We start from the raw sequence: 20,454 nt of genomic DNA on the forward strand, positions 1-20,454 counted from the left end.
AAAGGATATATATTTAGATTCTATTTTGACTGACTATCGGTCTGGCCAATATTCTGTATTTTCGGCAATATCGATATCGGCCAATAAAGATACCGATATTGCTTATAATACATACCTATTACAAGCCCGGCGGTCCTGGGGGGGGTCCCGCCGCAAGCGCTTACTTACCTTCCCAGCAGCCCCCCTGTGTAAATCTCGTGAGTCCCGTGGCCGTCAGAGCGTTGCCACGGGTTACCATGGCAACGCTCCGCGCGGCACACAGACCGTAAGATTTACACAGGTGAGCTGAAGGAGCTGCTGGGAAGGCAAGGCAAGTACTTGCTGCTGGGCCCCCACTGTACTTTCCATCAGCGTGCGGCAGTCCCCCTCCCCCCCTCGATAAGTCATTGTTGTTACACCCTGATGGCAGCCCTTAAAGGAACAGAGTAGGGAGGGCCCTGCTCAAACTAATTAATTTACATTTTAGTGACCAACATGCAGTGTAATTCATTGGTTAAAAAAGTGCTAGAAAGAAGTAACCTCTAAGATCAAGCATTTTGTTTATGTATCATTAATAAGATTTACAAAAAAAACAAGTCCTGCGCTCAAACTCCCATCACTCCTGGGCGGCAGGAACGACCATAGTACACATCAGCCCTATTACATACAGTAAAAAGTTACCTGCGCTCTTCCCAAATCCCTATGCATATTTAACCAAATGGAGGTTTAGTTTCTCTAATGGTCATGAGGGTGTTTAGCCCACCTGCCAGGTCAAGGCAAACCTCTCAGGTGGGTCCTAAAGTAACCTTTCACCTTGCTAATTAATAAGATTTTACAGAAATATCACTATGGCAGATAGAGGAGGAAAAAGTCAGTGTAGCAGTCTGAGTAATTGGTTTGAGGAATAACTGATTTAAGGAGGAAGACTGATTGGAGACCAAAGGTCTCAGTAGGTCAATGTCATAGCCCCCAACTGATGGTGGGCCACTGGGGAAAAACCCTAAGTGTAGTACTTCTGTAAGGGATTTCACGTCACCAGTTAGCTGTAAATATTCACTGCACCTTAGAGTATTTGGTACAAGGTAGAGATACCTCTGTCAAGACATTCTCCAAGGAGACACACTTGCCCAAACCTAGTGAGGTGTCTGTAATGGTTAGAGTTCAATATGAATGGCCGAGTCAGTATTTAATGTGAACAAGTACCTAATGCATTCAAAAGGTGTAGGTGACTTGTCAGGAATTCTTATTGTCATGGACTGCTATTTTTTTTTTTCAATTTGACAATTTTTATTTTTCACTTTCAAAGCAAACTTGGGATACAGAAGGAAGAAAGGGGGGGGGGGAGGAAACATCTCAGATCTTGGTTTACATGTCTTCCAGTTTTACATAATACGTTACAACATGCAAGGGTACATAGTTACACTTTTTTATAACTTCACAAGGCCTAGCTTTTCATTTTTTTTTTTTTTTTTTTTTGTATTTGCCTCGCTCCCTTGCTCCCTTATTGAGCCCTGCGCATACGCCTATCTGTTAACCAGCCCTGTCTATGGACTCCCTCATGTATCCTCCTTGTACTAGCTGAAGATTCACTCTTGTTCTAGATTGACGTTTCCAGGGGAGGGGGGGGGGGGGGGGGGAAGGTAGTAATATGCCCGCTCTCCCTACCGGTTGCTTACTGTTCTTTCCTTATTTATGTAACCTCTCTTCGCCACCTTGATTCGTCTAGTCTGACACTTGCCTGATCTCATTCTTCCCCACTGGGTCCAGTTCCCTGGATTCCCCTTAGTCTCGTGGGGTCTCATACTCCTGGCCTGATAAATTCCTCGAGTCAGGCTGGTTCTATATATTTGTTAGTCTCTGTCCCTAATCTCCCATGACGCTTTTATACCTTCCCACCTGGTGTTAGCATCCTCAAACTTTCCTGCGTTACCCTGATTTCTCCTGGCCGTGAGTTCATATTGGAGGTTGGTGGAAATTTGTCTGGTTAGGGCCAGTTTTGACGGGGCCGTTTCTGTCTTCCATTCTCTGGCTATGAGCGTCAGTGTCGCTATTAGCGTGTGGAAGACCAGAATTGCATCGTCTCCCCTGACTTTGTCTATGTTCATGAATAGTAAACACATTTCTGGTGTGATCCTGAAGTTGCCCTCTATTATTAAGCTTAGTATGTCTTCTACCATCTCCCAATAAGGTCGGAGTACCCCACAAGACCACCATATATGGTACATAGTACCGTCTGCCTCACCGCACCTCCAGCACTTGGTTGATGTTCCCGGATATATTCTCGCCAGTCTCACTGGTACCATGTACCACCTGTAATATATCTTACGCATTAGCTCTAGGTGTGACGTGCATGTAGTCTTTCCCTTATGGGCCATGGTCGCGCGTTCCCACTGGGTTGCATCAAAATGCTTCCCAATGTCCGCCTGCCAGGCATCACTGAATCTGTCAAGGTGTACAGGGTCCCCTACATTAAGGAGTGTATAGCATAGGGAGATCAAGCCCTTTCTCTGCTTTGATTTCAAACAGGTCCTCTCAAACTCTGCGAGTGTAGTCTCCCCCTCTCTTGTGGACGTTTGGGTCCCTAGCATGGATTTTATCTGGAGGTATGGGAATATCAATTTAGGGACCAAATTGAATTTTCCCTGGATGGTAGGGAATGGTAGTATCTTTTGTACTTCTAATATATCTCTTACATGCGTGCAGCCTCTGTTAGTCCACTCTCTGTGGTCAAATGTGTTATTAGCTACTTGTAGGCATGATAAGGGCGTTGCCGGTGACCACGGTGACATAGATAGCAGTGATTTGTGTGTTTTGTCCCATGTCGTCACCAGTGTTTTCGTGGTTGGTAAGATGTTAGGTTGGTTGGGTCGCAGCGGTTTGGGTACCCACAACAGTCTGCGGAGGTCTGTCCCCTGGAGCCAGTGGTCTTCTATCTCCAGCCATTGTGGAGTGTGTGATGTGGATTGTATCCCTAACACTGGGGCCAGTAATGTCGCCTGGTAATAGAGTTTGATGTTCGGTAGAGCTAGACCCCCTTGGTGAATGGGTCGATACAGGTATTTAGCAGCTATTCTCACTCTTTTGTGCGCCCACACGAATTTGGTGAGCATCGACTGTGTTTTGTTTAGGAATGAGGTTGGTAGGTCTATTTGCAGTGTTCGAAATAAGTATTGTAGTTTAGGGAGGATGGACATTTTAAATGCTGCCATCCGGCCCAGCCAGGAGAGATATTTACCTCCCCATAAGGACAGACTGGCCTCCACCTCTTTTTGTAGGGCTTCATAATTGGCCTTGAATAGTCCACCTATTGTCTTTGTTAACTTAATTCCCAGGAAGGAGACGCAGTCCACCCTCCAGTCCATCACAAACTTCTCCCGCAACACCTGTAATACGTCGTGAGGTATCCCAATTCCCATGGCCTGGGTTTTAGTCACGTTCAATTTGTAATATGAGCTGTCCCCGTATTCCTTTATTGCCATCAGTAGGTGCGGCATTGAGATCAGTGGTTGCGTCAGGGTCAGGAGCACGTCGTCCGCAAAGAGATTTGCTTTGTATTCCCTGTCCCCAATGCGTACCCCGTGTATGGAGTCATGTTGCCTAATCCTTGATGCCAGCGGCTCTAGGGCCAGAACGTACAGCAACGGGGACAGGGGACATCCCTGTCTCGTGCCATTGGAGATACTAAATGGGTTCGATAGGAATCCCGCGTTAAGTACCTGGGCTGTCGGGGCACTGTACAGCGCTTTGACCGCTGCTCTAAATTCTCCCGGTATTCCAAATTTTGTCATGACTGCCTCTAGGAATTTCCAGTGCAAGCGGTCGAATGCCTTTTCGGCGTCTAGGGAGATGACCACCCCACCCTCTTTATGTATTCTGGGTAAGCTGTGCAGTATATTCAGCACTTTGCGCGTGTTATCCGCTCCCTGTCTCCCTGCCACAAACCCCACTTGATCCGAGTGGATCAAGTGTGGGAGAAGAGTGCCTAGTCTCAGCGCGAATAGCTTGGCGAAAATTTTCGCGTCTGTGTTGAGCAGGGATATAGGTCTAAAATTTTGCGGGATGGTGGGTGGCTTCCCTGGCTTCTGTAACGTTATGATGTGGGCCAGTAGCGTATCCTGTGGTAGCTTTTGCGCGGCTGTCGCCTCCGTGAATGTGTGCACCAGGTGTGGCGTCAGTATATGGTGGAATTGTTTGTAGTAGGTGTTATCTAGCCCGTCCGGGCCTGGGGCTTTGCCTTTCGGCAGTTTTCTTATTATGGTGTGGATTTCTTCCTCGGTGATGGGTCTAATGAGATCAGTCGCCTGTTGGGTCGTGAGTTTTGGGAGGTCCATTGTGTCTAGGCAGGGCCGGCCTTAGGCCCTAAGGCGCCCTGTGCAAAAAATCTTCACAGCGCCCCCCCCCCCCATCATACCCCTTTATCCATGTACTGTGTGTGTCAATAGGTGTGTAGTGTAGTGGTAGCTGGGGGAGCAGGGGCAGTGTAGTGGTAGGTAGAGGATCAGGGGGCACAGTGGTGGTAGGTGGGGGATCAGGGGGCACAATGGTGGTAGGTGGGGGACCAGGTGGCACAGTGGTGGTAGCTGTGGGAGCAAGGGTAGTGTATTGGTAGGTGGGGGAGCAGAGGTAAAGTAGTGGTGGGTGGGGGAACATGGGGCACAGTGGGGGAGAAGGGGTAGTGTAGTGATAGGTAGGAGAGCAGGGGCACAGTGGGTAACTGGGGGAGCAGTGGTAGTGTAGTTGTAGGTTGGAGAGCAGGGTCACAGTGGGTAACTGGGGGAGCAGAGGCACAGTGGGAAGGTGGAGGAGCAGAGGCACAGTGGGAAGGTGGAGGAGCAGAGGCACAGTGGGAAGGTGGAGGAGCAGAGGCACAGTGGGAAGGTGGAGGAGCAGGGGCACAGAGGGTAGCTGGGGGAGAGGGGGCACAGTGGTAGTAGCTGGGGGAGAAAGGGCACAGTGGTAGTAGCTGGGAGAGAGGGGGCACAGTGGTGGTAGCTGGGGGAGCAAGGGGAACTGTAGGTAGATGGGGGAGCAGGGGCACTGATAGGCTAGGTGGGGGGGCAGGGGGCACAGTTAGGCTAGGTGGGGAGGAGGGGCACTGTGTGCAGCGGGGGGAGCAGGCGCACAGTTAGGCTAGGTGGGGAAGCAGGGGGCACAGTGGGTAGCTGGCGGAGCAGGGGGCACAGTGGGTAGGTAGGAAGCAGGGGCACAGATAGGCTAGGTGGGGGGCACAGTTAGGCTAGGTGGGGAGCAGGGGCACTGTGGGTAGCTGGGGAGCAGGGGCACAGTTAGGCTAGGTGGGGAAGCAGGGGCACAGCGGGTAGCTGGGGGAGCAGGGGCACAGTTAAGCTAGCTGGGGGTGAGAAGGCACAGCGGTGGCAGCTGGGAGAGTGGGGGCACAGTGGTGGTAGCTGGAGCACAGTGATGGTAGCTGAGGAGCAAGGGGCACAGCGGGTAGGTGGGGGAGCAAGGGGCACAGTGAGTAGCTGGGGCGCAGTGCACAGATAAGCTTGCTGGGGCGAGGGGGCACAGCGGTGGTAGCTGGGGTAGAGGGGGCACAGTGGTGGTAGCTGGGGGAGAGAGGGCACAATGGTGGTAGCTGGGAAGCAAGGGGCACAGCGGGTAGGTGGGGAAGCAAGGGGCACAGTGGGTAGGTGGGAGAGCAAGGGGCACAGTTATGGTAGCTAGGGCACAGTGGATAGGTGGGGGAGCAATGGGCACAGTTAGGGTAGGTGGGGAGCAGGAGGCACAGTTAGGGTAGGTGGTGGGCAGGGGGCACAGTTAGGGTAGGTGGGGAGCAGGAGGCACAGTTAGGGTAGGTGGTGGGCAGGGGGCACAGTTAGGGTAGGTGGGGAAGCAGGGGGCACAGTTAGAGTAGGTGGGGAGCAGGGGGCACAGTTAGGGTAGGGGGGAGCAGGGAGCACAGTTAGGGTAGGGGGGGAGCAGGGAGCACAGTTAGGGTAGGGGGAGCAGGGGGCACAGTTAGAGTAGGTGGGGAGCAGGGGGCACAGTTAGGGTAGGGGGAGCAGGGAGCACAGTTAGGGTAGGGGGAGCAGGGAGCACAGTTGGGGTAGGGGGAGCAGGGGGCACAGTTAGAGTAGGTGGGGAGCAGGGGGCACAGTTAGGTAGGGGGAGCAGGGAGCACAGTTAGGGTAGGGGGAGCAGGGGGCACAGTTAGGGTAGGGGGGGAGCAGGGAGCACAGTTAGGGTAGGGGGAGCAGGGGGCACAGTTAGGGTAGGGGGAGCAGGGGGCACAGTTAGAGTAGGTGGGGAGCAGGGGGCACAGTTAGGGTAGGGGGAGCAGGGGGCACAGTTAGGGTAGGGGGAGCAGGGGGCACAGTTAGGGTGGATGGGGGAGCAGGGGGCAGTGTGGTGGTAGGGGGGAGCAGGGGGCACAGTTAGGGTAGGGGGAGCAGGGAGCACAGTTAGGGTAGGGGGAGCAGGGAGCACAGTTAGGGTAGGGGGAGCAGGGGGCACAGTTAGAGTAGGTGGGGAGCAGGGGGCACAGTTAGAGTAGGTGGGGAGCAGGGGGCACAGTTAGAGTAGGTGGGGAGCAGGGAGCACAGTTAGGGTAGGGGGGGAGCAGGGAGCACAGTTAGGGTAGGGGGAGCAGGGGGCACAGTTAGAGTAGGTGGGGAGCAGGGGGCACAGTTAGGGTAGGGGGAGCAGGGAGCACAGTTAGGGTAGGGGGAGCAGGGAGCACAGTTGGGGTAGGGGGAGCAGGGGGCACAGTTAGAGTAGGTGGGGAGCAGGGGGCACAGTTAGGTAGGGGGAGCAGGGAGCACAGTTAGGGTAGGGGGAGCAGGGGGCACAGTTAGGGTAGGGGGGGAGCAGGGAGCACAGTTAGGGTAGGGGGAGCAGGGGGCACAGTTAGAGTAGGTGGGGAGCAGGGGGCACAGTTAGGGTAGGGGGAGCAGGGGGCACAGTTAGGGTAGGGGGAGCAGGGGGCACAGTTAGGGTGGATGGGGGAGCAGGGGGCAGTGTGGTGGTAGGGGGGAGCAGGGGGCACAGTTAGAGTAGGTGGGGAGAAGGGGGCACAGTTAGGGTAGGGGGAGCAGGGGGCACAGTTAGGGTGGATGGGGGAGCAGGGGGCAGTGTGGTGGTAGATGGGGGAACAGGAACTCCTTCCTGCTTCCCCTAACTTACCAGAGGGTTCGCCTGCCTATAGCTCCGCCCTGCTTCCCATGTAGCTCCGCCTCCGATCGGCGTTTAACCCCGCCCCCTTTCTCTCACTGAGATCCAGTGGAGAGTCTGGGGACTATCAGTGAGGGCAGCATTAAGAGGCAGGGGGGCGGAGCCCGGCCACGCTACACAGCGCAGCTTGTATTAGGGGAGAGCTCTGAGCTCTCCTTCACAGGCTGTCACTAGGAGACAGTGCGAGCTGTGTCAGCCACAGGGCGCCCCCTGGTCCATGGCGCCCTGTGCGGCCGCACAGCTCGCACACCCCTAAGGCCGGCCCTGTGTCTAGGTACTCATTTATGTGTTCCGTCGTGGGCTGAAATGTGGTATCATGTTTACGTATGTTGTATAAGTCGGCATAGTAGTCGGCAAATTCATTGCATATGTCTGTAGGTATCATTTTCTTCTCTCCCGTACGGGAGACAAGAAAAGCAATTTTTTGGTTTGCCCTACGTTCTTGCAGTCTCCTAGCTAGCAGTCTGCCGGCCTTGTTCCCTTGCGTGTACAGATTCATTTTCAGCCTCTGGAGCATATAGCCTGTCTGTTCTATTGCCTTTTGGTGTAGCTGGTTTGTGATGGTGGCGATTTGTACTTTGAGCTCCGCAGAGGGGGAGATTTGATTCTGTGTGTTTAATTGGTACAGTTCTCTCTTCCAATGTGTGATCTGGGCTGAGGATGTCCTGCGTAAGTATGACGCCCTCCTAATAAAGATTCCCCTGACTACGGATTTGTGTGCCGCCCATAATGTGCTCTGGGATATGTCTGGGGTAGCATTCTCCGTAAAATAATTAGTCAACGCTGTCTCTACCTCTTTCCTAAATGTCGGGTCAGTCAGTAAGGAGGCATTCAGCCTCCACGGGCTGCGGTGCTTATAGTCAAATTGATCCTTTACTGATAGCGTGACTGGTGCGTGGTCTGACCAGGTAATCTGTCCAATGTCACAGTCCGTGATTTGGTTAATTCCCTGTCCATGAATGAGATATCCGTCTATCCTCGAGTACGTGTTATGTACTCGGGAGAAGTGTGTATACGCCCGTTCCGAGGTGTGGTACAGTCGCCAGGTATCATAGTAGTGGTGCAGTGAGAGTAGTTTCTGTAGCTTTTTACACTGTCTGTGGAGTATTTTATACCTTGGACTGTGTCGTGAGGTGTTAGTGTCTAATTTCGGGTCCCAAACGTGATTGAAGTCTCCACAGATAATTGACACCCCTTCTTGTATCGAGTCTAGCTTCTGTAGTATGTGTCGTAGGAACGTGCCTTGTAATGTGTTAGGGGAGTATAAATTGGTGATTGTATAGGTCGTATTGTTAATGACGCATTTCAGTATTATATACCTCCCATTGGTGTCCACCTCTGCGGAGAGCATGGTAAATGCTACCTGCTTAGAGATCAGTATAGACGTCCCTTTGGATTTTGTGGGGGACGTTGCGTGGTATTGGTGCGGGAAGTCAGAAATTGTCGGTGGGATGTAATTGTCCGTCCTGTAATGAGTCTCTTGGAGACAGATAACGTCCGCATCTGTGCTCCTGAGTTCTCTATACAGCTGGTGTCTCTTAACCGGTAGGTTTAACCCTCTTACATTTAGAGAAAATATTTTCATGGGGGTTTATACCCAGTGGATTTGGTAAGGGTCGTAGTGGATGTTAAGAACCAGTGTGGGGGGTTCGCTCGTCCCAGCAGCTTCAAGTCGAGCGACCTTCCCCTAGTTGAGGGCAGTATTTGGGCATATCTCCCTCTCTGGGTTAGACCGGGGTGGGGTGGGGGACACAATGATAACCGGGAAAACATATAATACAAATACAAGTACAAATACAAGATACTCTGGTGTGCCATTTTCGGCTTAGGTACTCCTGGTACCTGTGGGGGCAGAAGTGTTCACTTCCTCCCTGTGGGGTGCCGTCTCCACGTCTACCCACTATTTAGTTTGTCAAGTGTTCTGTTTGGTTTGGCGCATAGCCGGGCAGTAGTGCCCTTTGTAGGGTGTGAGTAGGAATTGCATAATACATGTATAGTCGAAGTTGGTGTTAAATATATAGGGGGGTATGTGTATTTTTTTTTTTTTTTTTTTTTTTTTCTTTTGTTCATTTTTTTTTTTTTTTTTTTTTGCGTGTTTTAAAATGCCCTTAGAGGCCTACCTTGTAACTCTGTGGCATAACCTTTAACAATGCTACTTAACAATTAACAATTATTCGATTATACGATACCCTCGGCAGATTCCATGGTCTAATTGTCAGGACCAGTCTCTTAAGATACCCTTATGATCTCTCGCAGATCTGTTGTAGTCGCCGCATTGCTTTTTATGTCAGTCTCTTGGACTTTCTCCAGTCCTTGGAGGCATTGTGCTGTCGCTGTGGGCTTCGTTGTCGATTTGGTTCGGATAATCCCCATCTTTGTAGTTGTAGGGCTCCTTCTTCTGGCGTGGTGATAGCTGACACTTTTCCTCCTCTGGACACCAATAGTTTCACCGGGTATCCCCAGCGGTATGGCAACTTGTGGAGCCGGAGCTGTTCTGTGATTTCTTTAAATTCTCTCCTTCTTCTCAGCGTGAATGTTGATATGTCCGCAAACACCAACAGCCCACTGTACGGGTCTGGAAGCGACTTCTTTGCGCGGCTTGCCTGTAGTACTATGTCTTTCACGTGGTAGTAGTGCATTCTGATGAGAATATCTCGAGGGGTGTCTTGGGGTAGAAAGCTGGGCTTGGCAGTTCGATGGTACCTGTCCATGAGCAGCAGGTCTATTGGCACGTCTGGCGCCAACGTTTTCAGCAGGCTTGTCAAGTAGGCCGCAAGGTCTGTGGGTCCCACTTCCTCACTCACCCCACGAATCCGCAGGTTATTGCGGCGTGCTCTGTCCTCAATGTCTGCTAGTTTAGTCTCATATTGCAGCATTCTATTGTGCAGCCCTGCCATCTCCTCCTCCATTCCCCTATGTGCCTCATTCAGCTCTGCCACTTTAAGTTCAGTCCCAGCAGTTCTCACCTCCAGTTCTTTTAAGTCCTTGTGTAGTTCCCCAATTGCGGATTTGAAGCTGTTTTCCAGCCTTGCAGACATCTGTTCCAGCATTGCCCGCATCATCTCTTGTGTGAGAGGGGCATCCGCCTCCATTACAGCATGCTGCTGTTCTCCAGCCTCCTCGGCGCTATCTTGGGCTTCCCCCTGCAGCGTGGCCTGTCTCCCTTGGTGTGTACGGGAGGTAAAGAAGGTACTCCGGTCGGCTTTTTCCGCCTTGCCCTTCCCCTTAGCTTGTGACATGATCGTTGGGGTATATGGGGCCCCGTTTTTCAGTGGCTATTTGCCAAATTTCTCCTTTGTGGGTGCCGTCGGAGCGGAGCGCTCAGCACATGCGTCCGCTCAGTACCGCCGCCAGGCCACGCCCCCGTCATGGACTGCTATTTAATGGTGTATAACATTTTAATTTTATTTTTTTCTTGCAGTAAAATCTAATGAAAAATATTAAACAAGGAACAAAATGTGATTTTGTTAGTTTTTTTTTTTTTTTTAAACAAAAAAAACAGTTTCAGTCTGTGCATACAAAAATATCCGTTCTCACCCTAAAGCATGTCAGTAAATTGCTAGTCAGTGTTATGGCACTTGTTTAAAATTCAGGAAGTGTACAGCTTTCACACACTTTGTATTTCTGCCTCTCGTTAAAGCTGCAAAATATTCAGTCTGTAGCGTTTGATTTTATAAAGATCACATCCTGCAATGGAATACATGGTACTTGTAAAGAGTAAACGGGAGCATATTCTCTCAATTTAGCAGCAAGGAGGTAACTTTGAAATACTCAGTGGGTCCGAAAATGAGTGCAGAACCTGTCTTTACCTGCAACATTTCTTTCCCAAGCCCCCCTTCCTGGGTTGCATCCAAACATGCACCGAATCAACAATCCCCTCCCGTACATCCACCTTAAGATGCCTGCTCAACTTTCTAAAATGAGACAGACCGAGCATTAGAATTCCATATTCAAAACTGAAACTGTTGGGTCCCTATAATTTTCATTAAAAAGATGATTTTCAGACATTTGTGTGGTATTGACGACTTAAAAATATGTGGATATTACTGCTGTAGAATAAATGTTAGGTTTCCGAAATTCACAGCAAAAATTCATTGTTGTACATGTTAAAATTATAATAAAATATATATATATATATATATATATGCGCAGTTTTGGTGTGTTCATCATGCCTCTGAAGTCTAACTGCTCAATTCTCTGCCATTTAGGAGTTGGATTACTTTTGTTTCTGTTTATGTAGCCCTAGCCACTCCTCCCCTGGCTGCGACTCACAGCCTGCATGGAAAAAGATGTCACTTCCTTTAAAAGGTCTTGTCTCCTGCTCCATAAGTTAAACTTTATTCACGCACAGGAGACTACTGCAGGGTCTATCAAACTTATTAGCAGAGCAGGAGATTAGAAATTCTAAAATAAAGAAATTTGCAATGAAAGATGTGTAAACATTAGATGACTCTTTACAGGAAGTGTTTAGGAAGGTAGTTTAAGTGACATGCAGGGAGGCGTGCATTGGGCTGCATAAGCAAATTGATTTAATGCCCAAATCGCAGAGAAATTGAGCAGCGAGACTGCATGGGCATGATCTATACACCAAAACTGCTTCATTATGCTCTAGTAGATTTCTATGGCTATAGTGTCCGTTTATGTTTTAAGAATTGAAATAGGAAAGTAACTATCAACGGGGAGAAAAGGTTAACTTGGACCCAAGTAATTTTTCAGCCTATGTAATTATGCATTATGTGTGTGTTTTTTCCTAAAATGTGATAAACTGAATTTTTCTGATTGGTCTACAAATTATAGTAGGCAAAACTTTAAATACTACATTTTTTTTTTCAAGTCTATTATTAGTTGTATTGGTAATAGCCTGTGACATGCTTGAAAGAAACACATTGTGATGGCAGATAAGAAACCATTGGTTCTTCTAACCTACAAACATTCTCTGCAGGGTGAGCACAGATGCAACATTTGCTCTTATTTCCTTCTCAGCAGGATTGGTTATGTCTGTGAACAGTTGTCTTGTTTTATATTGTATCATTTTCTAGAATAGGTTGGATTAATGAACAATAGTCATTTTAACCAAAGTAAAATTTCAACACATGCATTGCACATGCTGCCTTCTGTTGACCTTTGTTTAGTTTAAATCTCATCGCGTTAGTTGGAGGTTAGATAAACATTACACCTTCTAAAGTCCTCATTAAGATAAGAAATGATAACTTTCAGTATCTAGCTGGCCTCATAAACCAATTTATACTAGGAAAGGGATAACTTCTGCCAGTTTGGTAAGGTTATCTATTGTATTGATTTATGGCTCTGCGTACACCATCAAGAGTGAGACGGCATCCACAAAAGTAATTTTCTTTTGAGTTTTTAGTTTTCCAGAATACAAGAATTAAATGTGCTGAAAGGCACCACCTATATTGGCCGCTACTCAACGTCACAATGACTAATAGAATTAAAATAGATATAGTGAGTTACAAGGGTAGGAAAAATAAATCCAGCTAGATGGTAAGTAAGCCCATGATTAACATGTCGCTCTAAGGTTATAATTTAAATTTTAAAATGGCTGAATGGGACACAAAAAGATAAATCGGTATATGTATCACTGGCTGCCCATTGAGAGAATCGGGGTGTACGGTTTGTCTCAATATTCAGCCAGTGATGGGGAAGGAGAGCCCCAATGTCAGGATAATACTGTTTAACCCCTGAAGACAAGATGGTACTTGGACACTCCTGTCCCGATAACAAACTAGTTGTTTACAGTCCAGAACTGTTTTATCGCTTCTACCTGGATGTACTCGACCGTCATGGATGCCTATCTCCTTTCCTTTTACTGGCGTGTTTTCAAACAGAACCCAGATTGCTATGAAATTAGAGGCAGTTCAGCCATTTGTATATCCTGTGCTTGTTGCTGCATGCTTGTGTGAGAAGTTTGTTTGCTTTTGTGGAATGCCAAGTAGTTGCGCATATCAGAGTGTGTCCCCTTTTTACAGCGAGTGCTTTCGAGGGTCCTTGGCAACATTGACTATTCACTACACTGGGAATTGTATCTTGGATTTGCACAATGAAAACCAAAACGGGGCTAGAAGCCTAGCTGTCTCAGGATTTTTCCAGTTCAGCATTTCACGCTAATATCTTGAATTGCTGGGCTAATTCCTGACATTTCACAGCTTTGTGAATAACCCTGAATGATTGCCAGTGTGAAAACCAGCCATTTGTTCTTGCTAATCTGAGACTTGTCATTGCCACACTTGCATAAAGCTGAACATCTGTGCTCATTACATGTCACACTTTTTTTTTTTTTTTTTTTTTGTCACCTTTCTAAATGCTAATGTGAGTTTGTGTTTGATAGAACTTAAAGGAACATTGTGACATTAGACATATTTATTTTATGTTGATGTTTTTTCTTTTAAAGGTTGGACTAAATTTAAGACAGGCCATTTTGTTTAAAAATAAAATAAATAAATAAAATTAGGAGTACTGCAGGTCTGTAGTGCATACGTGATCGTTGCTTTGCTCCTACAGTCCAGTGCTTCTGAGATTCATGAGCAGCATTTGGTGTTGTCATGCTATGCGTGATGAGGCTCAGCGTCGAGTCCTTCCAAAATCTGCCTGACGGAGGAAGTGGCTTTAGTGGTTGGCTGTTGGACAGCCAATCGAGACTTGCTTTTGAACTAATACAAGCATTTCCACATTTCCGATATGATAATATTTTTGCATTGTCTGAATAAATATATAGCATCTATATACCAAAACCACTATGCAAAGGTGAAGGTTGTTGTGGTGTTTTTTTTGTGTGTGTGTGTGTTTTTTTTTTGTTTGTTTTTTGTTTTTAGTCTGTGTCCCTTTCAAAGTAAATCTTTAAAACCACATTTAAACTGGTCTGTAATCCAGTGCTGGGACAGATTCCCCAGTGTACCTGATTATCAGGCTTGATGATCTGTGTACAATTAAATTCTTCACATTGCACAGCAATCCCCACAAACTGTCAATCAACCATCTACGAAAAGCATTGAATCCACTGCTTTTCTATCAGAAGCACAAGACGCAGACTCTGTGTACGTTGTATGTGTACAATATGTTGACTTGTATGAATGTGTTCTTTTTAGTTTTACTTTTTTAATCTGAAGTTTCTACTTGCTGTCAGCACTCTTTTTTTATTTGCAAGACTAGAGGGCTAGTATCTATAATCCAAAATCACCCTATTGAGATTACATTTTCTAAATAATGAAATTAAGTTAATGGACATGCAGCTGAAAAGAGATATGTGGAATATAGCTGCATTTCAGAACGTTACCTTTTATTTTTCCATTTTGTGACATTCGTTCTTCTGTATACACCATGGGTAGTCAACCTGGTCCCTACCACCCACTAGTTGGCAGTTTGGGATTTCAGGTGGGTGCCAACTTTGGCTTGGTTAGAATTTTAATGAAATTTCAACAGTCAAAAATGTTTTATTTTATTTTTACTTATATGAAATGCTAAAAATGTTTTTTAAGGGGTTAGGGGTTTGACAGTGACACTTTCAATGTTTGTCAATCAGCCTTTTCTGTGCCCATGGCTGACATTCCTTTACCAACTGACAATCAGCCAGGCCTGACCATGAAGCAAATGACCTCAAAAGTGGCTGAGAGGTATAAACCATAGGGTTAACTGGGAAAATTTAGCCACTTCCTTGTCTCTGCAGACCCTGTTAATTTGCCGAAAATGTAGAGTTGCAGGGATAAATCCTAGTTGACAACAGTAATAATTAAAGGGACACTATAGTCACCTGAACAACTTTAGCTTAATGAAGCAGTTTTGGTGTATAGAACATGCTCCTGTAGCCTCACTGCTCAATCCTCTGCCATTTAGGAGTTAAATCCATTTGTTTATGAACCCTAGTCACACCTCCCTGCATGTGACTTGCACAGCCTTCCATAAACACTTCCTGTAAAGAGAGCCCTATTTAGGCTTTCTTTATTGCAAGTTCTGTTTAATTAAGATTTTCTTATCCCCTGCTATGTTAATGGCTTGCTAGACCCTGCAAGAGCCCCCTGTGTGTGATTAAAGTTCAATTTAGAGATTGAGATACAATTATTTAAGGTAAATTACATCTGTTTGAAAGTGAAACCAGTTATTTTTTCCATGCAGGCTCTGTCAATCATAGCCAGGGGAGGTGTGGCTAGGGCTGCATAAACAGAAACAAAGTGATTTAACTCCTAAATGACAGTGAATTGAGCAGTGAAATTGAAGGGGAATGATCTATACACTAAAACTGCTTTATTTAGCTAAAGTAATTTAGGTGACTATAGTGTTCCTTTAAAACTCCTATATGGTTATGTTCTTTAGGGACTGAATAGAAACTTTTTTTGTTTTGTTTGTTTCCAGGCTATATTGTCATATTTTTTCTTTGTTTTGCAGCTTATTGCCATTTTTGGATTGCTGGATGTGACCAGTGGTAACCTGTATCTGTGGCATGTAACTGTAAGCTAAACGTGTAACACTGCAGAATGGCAGCGCAGAAGATTCGGTCCGCCAATGCTAATGGCCTTCCACGCTGCAAGTCAGAGGGCACCCTGATTGATTTTAGTAGTGGAATTCCTGATCCTAATTTAAATGAAGTCAAAGGTAAGTTCGGTTTACACTTGATTAAAGCGGAACTGTCCATGTCCTCCATTTTAACCTCAACTAATCGCTAACGAACAGTTAACTATTGGTTATGCTAAAATTCTTTTTTCATTTATTTTATTTAAATTGACATACTCAGCTGGTGTATACTGCATGTGGCATTTCTCATTTCAATACCTGTGGCTTCCCTAAAATTGTGAGCAGGACACTGTGTAGAATTGAAATACATTAACAAATGTTTATACGCATCTGCCCTGTCACAGGAACCAGGCTATGTAACATGAAACGGCTAGAGATCAAAGTTCTCATTTACCTTGAATTATTTCACCATACTTAAACGGCTAAGTATGGCAACATATGGGCTTGGTGTCCTTGACCAGTTCCAAGGACATTTGTACAAATAACAGTGCTCTAAATCCAACCTTCCTCGTCCTCTTTCCTGTGTCTTTCCCATGTTTTGTGTGTATTGATGTACTCCGTTTTAAGAGCAGTTAAAAACCATAAAACCATAAAATGATAGCTGTTATGTCAAACTACCTGATGACCTAATTCTCAACATGCCTGGTCTCTGTTTATACGTACGCAGTCCTAAGACTACAATAAACATACATGGCTTAAATGGAAAATTGTTTTGTAAAAAGATTGTTATCCTTAACCGTTGTTATATTTTGAGTTGCAGTGTCCTGGTAAAGGGTTATGTTTGTATATGTTTTCTACTTTTCATTGGGTATAACTGGCACAACTAAAATGCACCGGCTGCAAATGTTTGAAACTTGACTACCGTACTACCTGATTTTTCTTGTTTTCTTTCATTTAAATATATAAGGTCTTTTGGATTGCTTGATTTTTGTGAATAAAGCCATCTTGTGGCCGTTGTATGAACTATGCTGTATAGTGAACACAATTAGGGCTATTCACTAAAGTGTGAATTTCAAATTTTAGTTAAAAATCACTGAATTGGAAATTTTCTCAATTTCTGGCCTAAAATCTGAAAATCACATTTAATTTCAGACATTTCACAATTTAGTGAATAGCCCTAATAGAATTTAGATCTTTGCAATTAATTTTTTTTTTTTTTTTTTTTCTCTCCCTCTCAACTCTAGTATTGTCGCCGAGCTCCCTGCTCATTGATGGCCCTGCATCCCTAGAGCATGTGAAAGAAGTGGTGGCTATCAAAGACTATTGTCCCAACAATTTCACCACTCTGAAGTTTTCCAAGGGAGAGCACCTATATGTATTGGATGCCTCGGGGGGTGATTGGTGGTATGCACACAATACCACAGAGATGGGATATATCCCTTCTTCTTATGTGCAGCCCCTTAACTACCGTGACTCCTCCCTCAGTGACAGTGGAATGATTGATGGATTGCTGGAGAGTGTAGATGAGGGTGTGAAGGAGCTGGATCTGCTTGGAGACTGGAATGATATTCACAACCAAAACTCTAACAAAACTTATCACAACAATCCCTTTCTGCGACCATCTATTTCTAACCCCTTTCTGAATGGACCATTGAATGCCCCCAAAAATGAAGCTTCTGATACCAGAAGTTCAGTAGATTTACTACTTTTTGATCCACTTGTTACTTTAAACACCACATCTTCGGAAGCTAACACTGATATATTTATAGATTTACAACCTCAAGCCGCACACACAGAAGTAATGAAAGAATATGCTCCTGTGAGGAGGGATAACCCATTCTTCCGGAGCAAGCGTTCTTACAGCCTCTCCGAGCTGTCTGTCCTCCAGGCCAAATCTGATAGTCCGGCCACGGGCAGTTTCTTTGCTGGCCTGAAATCTCCAGCGCCTGAGCAGTTCCAGAGCAGGGAGGACTTCCGTACTGCGTGGCTCAACCATCGCAAACTAGCCCGGTCCTGCCATGATCTGGACATGCTGGGTCAGAATCCTGGTTGGGGTCAGACACAGCCTGTGGAGACCAGCATTGTCTGCAGGCTGGACAGCTCGGGGGGTGCCGTGCAGCTGCCGGACACAAACATTAGTATCCTAGTACCCGAGAGTCATGTGGCTCCTGCGGAAACCCAACAGATCTCCCTTAAAGCATTGCTTGATCCACCTCTTGAGCTAAGTAATGACAAATGTACCACAGTCAGCCCTGTGTTGGAAATTAAGCTTAGTAACCTGGAAGTGCAGAGCCCCCTCACATTGGAAATGAAGGTATCAGTCGATTTGCCAAATACCGTGACACAGAATGTGGTAAAAATAAACTGCCTGAGGAGTGATGTTAAGGAAGGGCCCTACACTCTAGTGCCACAGTCATACATATATGGGGACACAGTCCAAGTGAAGTTAGAAAACCTGGAACCGGTTATGTACATGGTTATGGTAGCTCAAGGACAGCACATTGTTTCTCCATCCACTGTGTGGGACTATATTAACAAAAAGGTCACTGTGGGACTTTATGGCCCCAAACACATACATCCTTCATTTAAAGCTGTAGTGGCAATATTTGGTCATGACTGTGCCCCAAAAACGCTCCTAGTCAGTGAGGTAGGTCAGCAAGTATGTTCTTCTGCTCCAGTGACCCTGCAGCTATGGGGGAAGCAGCAGTTTGTTCTCCCCAGACCTCAGGATTTGAAAATTTGCCTTTTCTCCAACATGACAAACTACAGAGTCGATACTGACGACCAAGGGAAAATGGTACGTGGGTTCCAACTTAAATTGGGCAAGGTGAGCCGGCTTATTTTCCCCATCAATTGCCAAGATCCAGCACAGTTATCAGACTTTACTGTCAGAGTGCAAGTTAGAGACGAGTTGGGGAACATCTTGTCTCAGTTCTGTGTGCAAACTCCTCAACCACCTCCAAAAACTGGGCAAAAATCCACAGGGCCTAGAAGGTTCCTTAAGAAAAAAGAGGTTGGCAAGATTGTACTCTCTCCACTTGCAGTCACTTGCAAGTATCCAACCTTCCAGACACGCCCAATAACCAACATGAAATATGGAAAACTCTTGAAAACTGTGGTGAGGCAAAGCAAAAATCCGTACCTGCTGGAGTATAAGAAAGGGGATGTGGTGGGTCTCCTAAGTGAGGAGAAGATCAGGCTAAAGGGGCAACTGTGGACCAAGGAGTGGTACATTGGATATTACCAGGGTAAGGTGGGCCTGATACATGTAAAGAATGTTCTTGTCGTTGGTAAGGTAAAGCCAAGTTACTTCTCTGGAAATGAACTGACAACAAGCTCTCTGCTGGAGCAGATTCTACGCCCCTGCAAGTTCTTAACCTACATTTATGCCTCTGTGAGAACCCTCCTTATGGAAAACATTGGCAGCTGGCGTGCCTTTGCAGATGCTCTGGGTTACGGAATCCGTCCATTATCTTATTTTTGCCGGGTGGAGCTAGAGAGCGAGCCAGAAAGGGTGGCATCTGTACTGGAAAAACTGAAAGAGGAGTGTAATAATAATGAAAGCAAAGATCGGAAGTCATTCCAGAAAGAATTAATTGGGGTAAGACACCTACTCGTTCATGTATGCCAAGTGTTTTGCAGTCTGTTTGTGCTGTAGTTAGTCTTTGTTTTGGAACTGTGGTATTTGTTGATAATGATTGCTCTTTCAGTATTGTGTCTTGTCCTCTAGAACAGTGAGACGTAATTGCAATTTTGTTACGTGCTCCCATAAAAATGTCAATGTCATGTTTTACCACCACACCCTTGGTTTATAGAGCATCTTTACTAGTACAGGAGAAGTGAGACTTTTTTTTTTTTTTGTCTTGTTTTTGTTATTTTGTTTTGTATAGACCTCTGGTCCGACAAGCTTATAAGTGAGGAAAAACGTAATTTAAAAGTAATTTTTGTGCTATAGTTCATTATTCAGAGTACAAACCGGATGTTCAATTGAGTTGGATGAAGAGAGAAGTATTTATTTTTTTAATAACTGAACCTGTCATGGTGCAGAGCTGAAATTTCATCTACACGTTATCCTGGCAAATGTGTATTATATTTTAAAAACTTGTGGTCCCTTACCATCTGTCAGTCTACTATCAGCATAAATGGATGCCAATGTCATAGAGGCTGAGCGAGTAGGAGCCCACTGAGATTCTCCTGCTCTGTCAGAGTTTTCCTCTAGCGAGCAACTATCATGCTTGTGAAGTAATATAGGAACAATGTCACTCAGCTCATAAACCGGTGCTCTGGTAGTGAAAAAGGAATTGCAATGCACGAGTAGTGTAAAGCAGGACATGAAGCTAGGCCGCTGCTGCTTTTTATCAGTACAGCTCCATCACAACTTGTTGCAATCATGCAAGATGCATTTCTGTGATATCACACCAGTATGCTGCATCATTTATAGTACAATTTTTGAAGGAACTTTGCCGATTGTAAGTAGCAAAAACACAGCTTATTCCTGGCAGGGACAGGCCACTCTGGCACATGTGCATCATGTGTCTTTGGTTAAAATAAAGCGGTTTATATCCTGAAAATACCAAAATATCTAGCTGCCTCTCTGATGACCAGGATAAAGGGTGTGTGGTCTTTTTCATATGGTGTCTCAGTGGCTTTATTGAATGTACTTTCATGTATGTTTTGTTCTGTTTTTTAAAATAAACTTAACGTGAAAACGGGGGAGACAAAACAAACAAAAAATAAACTAGCTTCTTTCCGAACAATATCAAATATGTGTGCAGGTTCTCCTATTGACCTGATCATAAAAGCCGAAATTCTGTGTTAATT

The 20,454-nt window shown here is 45.9% G+C and overlaps 1 protein-coding gene across 1 annotated transcript in view; it reads left to right on the forward strand.

Moving 5' to 3' along the window:
- Window positions 1-20,454, forward strand: part of SH3BP4 (SH3 domain binding protein 4) — a 44,535-nt gene that overhangs the window by 20,935 nt on the left and 3,146 nt on the right. The window contains exons 2-3 of the mRNA XM_063430022.1: window positions 15,568-15,774; window positions 16,878-19,234. Of these exons, the coding sequence (XP_063286092.1) occupies window positions 15,657-15,774; window positions 16,878-19,234 (2,475 nt within the window). The 5' untranslated portion in view covers window positions 15,568-15,656. The remainder of the gene's footprint in view (window positions 1-15,567; window positions 15,775-16,877; window positions 19,235-20,454) is intronic.

Source organism: Pelobates fuscus, chromosome 8 (genome assembly GCF_036172605.1).
Source record: "Pelobates fuscus isolate aPelFus1 chromosome 8, aPelFus1.pri, whole genome shotgun sequence".
NCBI classification, from domain to species: Eukaryota; Metazoa; Chordata; class Amphibia; order Anura; family Pelobatidae; genus Pelobates; species Pelobates fuscus.